This window comes from Penaeus vannamei, chromosome 12 (assembly GCF_042767895.1).
Source record: "Penaeus vannamei isolate JL-2024 chromosome 12, ASM4276789v1, whole genome shotgun sequence".
Lineage (NCBI taxonomy): Eukaryota > Metazoa > Arthropoda > Malacostraca > Decapoda > Penaeidae > Penaeus > Penaeus vannamei.
This window is the reverse complement of record NC_091560.1, coordinates 10,684,904-10,694,903: the sequence shown is the minus strand read 5'-3', so window position 1 is coordinate 10,694,903 and position 10,000 is coordinate 10,684,904. Positions and strand designations below refer to the sequence as shown.

General features: G+C 37.3%; 1 protein-coding gene across 1 annotated transcript in view; it reads right to left on the bottom strand.

Annotated features, from left to right (window-relative positions):
- Positions 1–2,653: 2,653 nt before the first annotated feature.
- The window catches only part of ND-49 (NADH dehydrogenase (ubiquinone) 49 kDa subunit), a 9,199-nt gene continuing 1,852 nt past the window's right edge, over positions 2,654–10,000 (bottom strand). The window contains exons 2-9 of the mRNA XM_027354202.2: positions 9,316–9,538; positions 8,864–9,065; positions 7,881–8,068; positions 7,498–7,661; positions 7,114–7,233; positions 6,028–6,157; positions 3,341–3,486; positions 2,654–3,071 (exon numbers count right to left, since the gene is read on the bottom strand). Of these exons, the coding sequence (XP_027210003.1) occupies positions 2,942–3,071; positions 3,341–3,486; positions 6,028–6,157; positions 7,114–7,233; positions 7,498–7,661; positions 7,881–8,068; positions 8,864–9,065; positions 9,316–9,538 (1,303 nt within the window). The 3' untranslated portion in view covers positions 2,654–2,941. The remainder of the gene's footprint in view (positions 3,072–3,340; positions 3,487–6,027; positions 6,158–7,113; positions 7,234–7,497; positions 7,662–7,880; positions 8,069–8,863; positions 9,066–9,315; positions 9,539–10,000) is intronic.

The following is a 10,000-nucleotide window of genomic DNA, read 5'->3' as shown; positions in this document are numbered from 1 at the left end:
AACGAGTTTGTATTTGATATTTTGAAGTAATTGTTTGCTTAGTATGTCATTAGGTAATGTAATAAAATTTTCCTGTTCCATCATATGATTCCACTCGGTCTTGTACTCTTCCTTTTCTCATTATTTTAACTCATCTCCAAACATTGTCATGCGGATTTTCTTTTGATCAAGTGGCATTTTCTGATATTTACAAATTTACAATTAGTTTCAGCTTTCTATGCTGATAGTACGTTCAAAACATGTTTATTTCATTTTTGGACATATATTTATGAATGGTTATTGGTTAAAAAGCAAAATAAATGTGCTAGACATCTAAGGTCACATAGCACTATAGGAAGGTACAGTAAAGGGTGATGAAGGGTGATAGTTGTTATGTGTCAACTATCTAGTAGTGTTGAAAGGTTAAAGATGGGTAAAGTTGATGAGCGAATGGGTTAAGGTGGGTTTAGGTATTGGGATTAGATCGGGTGAAGAATATGTATGCGTCTGAGGAAGGAGAACATGGATTCTGTATAGGTTGGAAGGTCGGTGAAGGGAGGATTGGTGGGGGAAAGCAGAGGTGCGGGCTGTAGCAAAACGTGGACAGGAGAACAGAATATGTGGATCTGAAAGAGGGACATTACATTGGAGAGTTGGGAATTGGTATAGGAGGATGTGTAAGAAAAGTCTCTTAGAAGCAGATAATGGATGGGTTATAGGAAGGATATGACGAAGAGGTCTGTGAGAACGGAAATAGCGAATATTCCAATGTAGGAGAGCTATATTTTAGTTGATCTACGAGTGCTAACGGTACAGTGCGTTTTGGAGAATTTGAAGGGAAGAGGGTGATATAAGGAATTGGGGGCGGGGGGGAGGTTGTGATGTACTGTCAGGAGGGGTATCAGGAAGAGGAGGATCTGGGGACAGGCTTAGTTGTGACATAAGGGATTCACGTGTGTATCCAGGAGGGAGTGGAAGGGATAGAGGGGATGGAGGGAGGGTTAATGTATGTGCAGTTGGAGCTGAGGGGGTTGAGCTGTGTTGGAAGGGAGTAGGAGGAAGGGGTGTAGGGGGAATATGAGTAAGAAGAGGATGGTTATCTTGAGGGGGATGGGCTGTGTCGGGAAGGAGTAGGAAGGGGGGATGTAAGAGAAATATTAGGAGGATGGATATCGGCAGTCACTTTGAATGTGGAGGGAGCGGGATTTGTGGAATTTGAGGGTGGGTGAGGGGTTTCGGTGTCATTTTGGGACTCGAGCATTTAGTTTTGAATATCTTCTAGAGTTTCTGCAGTGGAATAGGTTGGAGAGTTTTGTGAAACAAAGGATTTCTTATGAGGGGAGGGAGAAGAGACTGATGTCTGAGGAGTAATGGCAATGGTAGGCGGGAGTGAATGTGTGGTAGGAGAAGGGGTGGAACATTTAATCTGTCCGCTGCGGGTAGTGCGGGGAGGGAGAGGGGAGGGAGTTGGGGCTGTAGTTGAGATTGGAGTGTCTGGATTTAGAGTGGCAAAAGATTTTGATTGGGGAAGGTAGGAGGTAGAAGTGGAAGTAGGGAAGTAAGTAGGTATAAGGGAAGGTGTAAGAACATCTTGGGAAGGAGGGGGAGGGGCAGAGTGAGCGACATGACTGGAGTAAGGAGTATGAGAGAAACCTCGTCGACGTGCTTCCTGTTTGGCTTCAAGAAGAGTGAGACCAAGTTTGTATCTGAGAGTTGCCACCTCAGACTCAAACTTGTAGGTGGGGCAGCCTCCATAAAATACATTATGGAGGCCGCCGTAGTTAGCACATGTGCGTGATTGTGCAGAGTAGTTTGATCGGTTATGACCAGGTTGGGCACAAAGGGGGCATCGGGCTATGGAACGGCAGTGTTTGGCAGGATGACCAAAACGCCAATAGTTTTGACATTGACAGGGAAGAGGTTGGTATGGTTGGACAGGGAGGGATTCTCCACCAATGTAGATAGTAAAGGGAAGGTCATGTCTACAGAAAATAATTTTGGCAATGTTGGTGGGGTTCTCACGATGACCTTTAGGAGGAATGGAGTAGCACTGTACTGATATCACATTACGGTCCCTTAGGCAGGCGAGTAAGTCTTCTCCACAATCTGACCAACAGTATATGGCAAGGAACTCTTCATAAACAAGAGGGAAATTTTGGCTTTATTCCTGATAATTATAACAATATCTAGTAATTATACAAATGTGTAGTTATATCTGATATCTCACAGTATACTCTTACTGGCTAAACATAATGGTGTCATTAGCTCAGCCCCCTTTTTGAACTTGTCACTTTGCAATTTTATATGGTAAGTGGTTTTCAATGCCTTTTCTTAGAAAAAGGTTTAATAATAACTATGGGAAAAGTATTTTAAAAATTAATGAAGAAAAAAATATATTTGCAATGAATGAAAATGAAATGACTTAGCTTGAAAACTGGCAACTAGGATTTTCATCAAGACAAAGTGCAGTTACCTGTGTCAAAGTACCTCAGGAAATATACACTTCTTTGAAAATGCTTTAATAATAACAATTAAAAATAATAACATTTGCAATCAATGAAGGTCAAGTGGCAGGGGTTAGAAGCTGCCAACTAAGATTTTCATTTTCATTAGGGTTACCGGTGTCAAAGTACTTTGGGAAATATACACTAGGCCAAGGATAAGGAAATATAAATAAAATCCATCAATATTATTTGTCATTAAATACTTCTGTACATATGAGATATGAGCTTGAACTTTGTACAACCAAGCCCTAACAAGTCTCAGTTTTTCCCCTTGTTCTACTTCACTCTGTTACTTGTAGTACAATATTCACTTTGTTTCATGTTATGCAACACTGTCAAAATCAACAAGTTTGATATAAATCAAATCCAAAATACATTTGTCTTTAATACAAAACCTGTAAATCTTGACAGATATATTTACAATGTTTTTCTTTCAAGGATTTAGGGCATTCAAACATTTAACGATCTACCTCACCAAACACAATATCCAGGGTACCAATAATGGCTACAATATCAGCCAACATGTGGTTCTTTCCAACCATATCAGTAGCAGCCAAGTGAGCAAATCCTGGAGCCTTGATCTTACACCTGAAAGGAAACAATGGATGAATTTACAACATGCAAAAAAATTACATATAGTATATCCAAAAGAAATAATAAAAACAAATAAAAATGAATATTCAAATCAAATCAATAAATATCTGATCATTTACATATGACATATGAATTGATGATATGGGAATAATGATAAGAGCCATCTAACTTCATTGCTTCATTATATTCAAGCAGAGAATAAGTTATCATAAAATTTTGAGGTGAAGATAACCAGAAAAAATATTAGTGGGAATTTAACTAACCTGTACGGCCTTGAAGATCCATCTGATACAAGATAGACACCGAACTCTCCTTTGGGTGCTTCAACAGCAGTGTAGGTAGCTCCTGGTGGCACTTGGTAGCCTTGTGTGAATACCTTGAAGTGATGAATCAAGGCTTCCATGGATGTCTAAGCAAAAGATAAGACATAACTGTGAGTGACTAAAACCATCACAAGAAAACAAAATATTACAATTACAGAATACTCTTACCTTTCCTTATTCACTCTTAACATCATTTACCATTAAAAAATGAAGTTATTAAAAAGAGAACAATTCAATTTACCAAACCCTTACCATAAATGAATGCCACATCATAAAATAGCTACATTTACATCTACATTACCTTCAGGTACAAAAATCATGCTTACAAAAAGGTGGATTGCATGTAATAAAGTCCACAGATTTATCTTATGATATGAATTTCCCTATATCCAATGCAGCTTGGGATGTCAAGTGTGTTCATTCCAAGCCCACTTTGGGTTTATCTTATTTAATCATCTTTACACATGGATGGCTACACAAGTGCTTGGAGAGTGATTTGACTCATTTGGTGTTTTAGAAAGGGCTTTTGTATTATTTTCAATGATAAACTAGTGTGGAATGTACGATCCATGAACCATGACTAGAAGAGCACTGCCTTCTAGGAGGATGCCATTTCCATCCTCAGGATCCTATTCCTGGCTGTCATGATCAGTGGCACAGGTTGTACTTGAGATTGAATATTATGGAAAAAATAATTACTTATTATAATTATTACTGCACTGAATTATGGGCTACCTAAAAAGATGTTATGGAGTCAGGCTATTATCATATGGATAAAGCAAATCAAATGACAAATATAATTGGAAAATGCCAAAAAAGCTAAAAATGCTTGTGCAAAGTAAAATTAATATTGCTAAGAGGAGGCATGGAATCTTGTCACTGCACAAAAGTATTTGAATGCGCATGACCTACAAGCCACACATCCATCTGAGTAGTCATTCACATAAGCCTAATGACCATATTTTGGGCCACGTGATGACTGTGAAACATCCGCATCCAGTGGGTCATAACATCATTATAATTATGTATATAATAATAATAATATCATCAATATTTCCTGAAAATTCAAGGAAAGATGAAACCACGTTAGGCCACAAGGTCTACTAATTAACTCCTTGGTGGCTAAACTCCTGCAGCCATTCATTATCAAAGTTCATATGCTCCTTAGTACTAATATCAAGGTTACCAATATTTTATTTATTTATTATTATTTTTTTTTAATATGGCTAAAATATAATAGCATCTTGCCACAGCAAACTGTTCCGAGATCATCAAAATGCTCAGTTTCTTGATCCCTGAACTGTTCCTTTTATATTCACTTTGGGGTGGTTCAAAAATTTCAATATTTTCACAAGCATACAAAGCGCATACTGAGGGAGGGGGTTAAACTCATTCGCACGCTTTTTAAATTCTATGAAAATGCCGATGTCAGATCATATCAAGTTCTCAGTATCTGTGGCTGAATATCATTTCCTTCAGGACCCTATGTACTCTTTGATTTTATAAATGGTCGATAAATTCATTTATGTTGAAAGATAGTATATTTAATACTTGGTAGGAAATATTTCTTAAACTTACCTGGCTCTGATACATCCCAACTGAAAATGATCCTATTACTTCTCCCTAGGTAAAATGACCCCTAATTATAAAAATGATCCCCTATAAAGCTTTTAGGGGGAGCATGACTATCAGGAACATTTTCACAGGACTACACTGTCTGCTCAAGGGCACCTCTGGCATCTACCTTATCAGATATACGCTTTTAGGGGGGTGGGGTTCAGCAAAAAGAGTGCTCTTTTTATGCTTGTGAAAATGTTGAACCAACCCTTAATGATCTTCAGTTCAGTTGCTCCTATTAGCAGGCCTTAGCAATTAAAACCATCATTTTGGTGTTTTATAAAGCTATGGGAACAACTGAAACTCCAAAGTTTCAGTCCCAGGATCCTGCCTCATAAACTGCCAACTTGAATCAAGGGCCAACTGTACAAACCTGCACCGCCAGAAACAAAACACATGTTGCAGAATGTCCTAAAGTTTGGTGCTGTGTGCTGTCAAAGATTTTGATAAGATGCGAGAGTCAGCATACTAATTGCACCTGTTCCATTCACATAACAGAAGAGTAAAGAAAGCTACAAGTTTATGGCACATTACTTTAGTGGTGGGCTAGCCTGCCTGAAAGGAAGTCACTCACCAACTCCTGTAACTATTTGTCACTGATAGGACTTCATGAAGGATACATTCCATTCACCTTTGCTTTGGCTACTTACTGACTCACCTTTTGTGTTCTATTTGAAGTTGATAAAACTGTATTTGAAATAATTTTGTGCAGCTCTGTTTTACTAGGTTATAATAGCAGTAGTGTTTATAGATATATTCACAGCAAAATCTACAAGCTATATTAACATTCACTGCAATCCATCTACTATGGTAAAGTAAGTTACTACTTTAAAAGGGAAATCCCTGGTTCCTGGGTTTTGTCTTAGGAACATGCTCCAAAGAAACAGAAATGTTAGAAAAAAACTATACTTCACTATCTAAAAATGTTTATGATATCCATTCCCCAAAAGCAAAGGGGGAGGGGAATACTTCTGCCACAGCAACATATCACTGCCCTATGAGCTTCTTACCTTCATTTCTGCTCTCTTTGGGGGGGTGACCTTTGCATCATCCACACGAACTTCACCTGGAGGCATTTGGTTCAAGCACTGTTCAATGATGTTGAGGGACTGACGCATTTCTTCCACACGAATCAAATACCTGCACAATTTATAAAAGATTACAATTCCTTGTAAAACATATGCAAACTACACTTGATGTTTTTTTCAATTCTAGTTCCCATTAACCACTTGTATTTTCTGATGGACATAAGTTACAAAAGAAGTCTAGTTTAACTCAGTGATGTGAGGGAAGGCATGTGCATACATGCCATGTCCACAGTGATTTTATTTTATCAATTTTGTATACACATAGATGGCTCCACATAAATTAGTCACCCAGGAGTCAATTACTAGTCCTACCTCCATTACTTGTCTATCTTTTTCCTTGATTTTTGGGAAGATTTATTTCTTATTTTATATTGCTATTAGTATTTGAATAATATCATATTAATCATAATATCAATAAGAACAAATCTAGTATCAACATTAACACTTGTTTGTAGTTGGCATAAGTATAATGCTATGGCAAAGTTGGGCCTAAACCATTAGTAGTACCACATACTGACATACCTCATGCCACTGACTCATCAGAGAGAGCTGGTCTTTCTATCATAGTCACAATATAATTTCCCTGGTGTCACTATTAGATGAAAGCACTTAAAGCACTCAAAATTTCAAAACTTGTTTTAGAAATAGAGATACAAACTATTATGTTCATAATGTTGTACTTGACTTACTGAGAGCTCCAAGCATAAACCGGAGAAACTGACTATGTGCGTTAATAACCCTACATTACTGGAAAATTAGCCAGTTTTTTATACTGTGGTTATTGGGTTAATAGTATTGGAGGAAGAAAAAGAAAGAGAAAGAAAGAAGAAGAAAAAAAAAGAAATACAGAAGTTAGGTGAGGTCATATATGCATTACTGGCTCTTTAGTGACGGAGTGCTTGTGAAGCCATTTATTTGTAATCAAAATTCACAAACAAAAAGACTGGAGATTTCATGTGTCAACCCTATGAATTAGATTATCATTCTGATGATGACTATCAAACTGACCTGTCATATGTATCTCCATTCTTCCCAACAGGAACATCAAACTCCACCAGATCATAAGCATCATAAGGCTGAGCCTTGCGCAAGTCCCACTTGATGCCTGATCCACGAAGCATCACACCACTGTAAATTTGGGTTTTGTATAAATGAAAAAGTACTAATAATCAACAATTCAATAAATTATTTGCTAACAATCAACATAATCAAAAAGATTTATAAAAAATATTTTAAAAGTATCGAGTCCTTTTTTTCTTTAAACAAGAAAAGGCTGTGTATCTATCTTTGGCTAACTGTAAAATCCAATGAGGATAACCTTTCAAATAGCAAAAGTGAAAAAAATACATATATGCAAATTTCAGATCTAATAGAATTATTGATTAATATTACCTAAACCCATAATTCAGAGCATCCTCTGCTGAGACTGTTCCAATGTCAATGATTCGCTGCCTCCAAATACGATTATTGGTGAGTACATCCTCCACTTCATCCAGACGCTCACCAAACTTACTGATAAATTCATATATGTCATCCATCAGCCCAATTGGTAAATCCTGAGGAAGGGAAAGAGAGATTTATAATCAAAGATTCATGTTCAGGATTAAGTAGTGATTAACATGCTACAGTATTTATTTATTTTATTTATTTATTTATTTTTTTTCTCTCACTCTAAAACACAAACACAAACACAAATTTGAAAACTGATTTCCCTAAATTTCTTATATACTTAACTTGAGAAAAGTAAAAAGAATAGGAAACAAAACAAAACTTACAAAGGCAACGCCACCAGGTCGCACATAAGCAGCATGAAGACGAGCTCCAGATGCCCTTTCGTAGAATTCCATCATCTTTTCACGCTCCTCAAAGAGCCACAGGAAGGGAGTAAGAGCACCAATATCCAAGGCGTGAGCTCCCAGGAACATGCAGTGATTCAGGATACGTGTAACCTCAGCAAACATGGCTGAAGAAAAGCAAGGCAAATCAGGTCTCTCTATATATATATTCAATTCTGTAATTCCGTTGAACTCCTGTTTATAGACAATCAAAATGGCCCTTTATGGTGTATGTATACTTCCCTTCCCAGTAATCATTTACAAAGTGACCACACCCTTCTGATACTATGACCCTATTACTCCAGCCAACAACCATAAGGGAACTCATGGAAATAAACTTTGCTGTAGAAATCAAAAACCTTCCTAACTTAGGGGACTCCAAACAATGGTTTTGGACTTATTTTCTTAATTTCTAACATTGCTCTTTGCCTATGCAGATTACTTCACATATCAGATATAGAATTATTTCCCTCTCTTTATGACAGTTCCCATATCTTCCCTATCTTAGCACAGTGATTAGGTAAATATGAATTTTTATCACACCCTACAAACTAAAACTGTGAGTGTCGGACTTACAAGATCTGATATATGTTGTAAGTAATTTTTCTGACCAGTTATAGGATTGTGTGACTGATTCATCATATTTGTCGCTATTTGTAATTATTCTTTTCCGAAATGGTCTTGTTAGTGACCCATTGATCATACTATTACTTTGAAGACAAGGATGCAAGGAGTCATGGAAGGAAGGGAGAAATTCACTCAGGTTACGGCCTACAGCAGACTTAACATGGATACCCTCACACGATCAATTTAGTAACCTTTGTTAATCTCAGCTAAATCTCTAGCTAATTTTAATTCTAACTATCATATCATATGCTCTCAATAATTTTCTTGCTAGTTGTAAAGACAATGTGTTTACTTACTGCGAATGTACTTGGCCCTAATGGGAGCCTCCAAGCCAAGGAGCTTTTCAACAGCCAAGGAATAGGCCTGCTCATTGCACATCATTGAGACATAATCCAGTCGATCGAAGTAGGGCAGAGCCTGTGTGTAGGTCTTGTACTCGATAAGCTTCTCTGTACCTCGATGGAGCAAACCAATGTGAGGATCAGCTCGGACCACTGTCTGTTAGATGGACATTTCATTAATTGTGATGATAAGCATAGAAAAATTTGGTTAATCTGGTGTTACAAATAAATATCACTGTTCTGTCATGAACTTTAGTAAAATTAATTGAAGTATAGTAAATATCTTTCTGTAGTCAAATTTTCCAAATATTAGTAGCATAAAATTCAACTTCAGGGAGACTTATAACTATATACTTTTACTGAGTAGCCTTTTTTTTTTTTATTGGAAAACTTTAGACTCAACCTACCTCACCATCTAACTCCAGAACCAGTCGGAGCACACCGTGAGCAGCTGGATGCTGAGGGCCAAAGTTGATGCTGACGTTGCGCACTTTCTTCTCCACGGGTGCAAGCTTTGAATTCCAGCTTGGCATCTCCAAACTCTGGCCCTCATATGGCACCATTACTGGCCCATCAAACTGTTTAATCCATTCTGGGTCTGGGAACCATTTTGCTCCTCCCCTCTTGGAACTGGATAAAAAATAAAGAAAAAATCCATTTATACAAAATATCAGGCAACAAAATACTTTTGTGAAAACACACACACACACACACACACACACACACACACACACACACACACACACACACACACACACACACAAAAAAAAAAAAAAAAGAACGAAAGAAAAAACCTGAAGCTTTTACAATAAGTCAATGGTTATACAGAGATGCCATAGAAATTAAGGCTCATAATATAAAGGTAAAACTAATCTAATTAATTAATCTATACTCACAATCACTTATCAACATTTGTTCTAATGATCTAGTGCTGCTGTAGCCTTTACATTTCACACACTGACTATGGTCAACAAACTTCCTCAATAAGTAATCCTTTACAGCTCCCAATCATAAGATATTCAATAAGCTTTCTTTCACGATCTCCCTCTGTATTGAGGGTTGCCATCTATTCTTGTCATAAAGAGCCGAGTC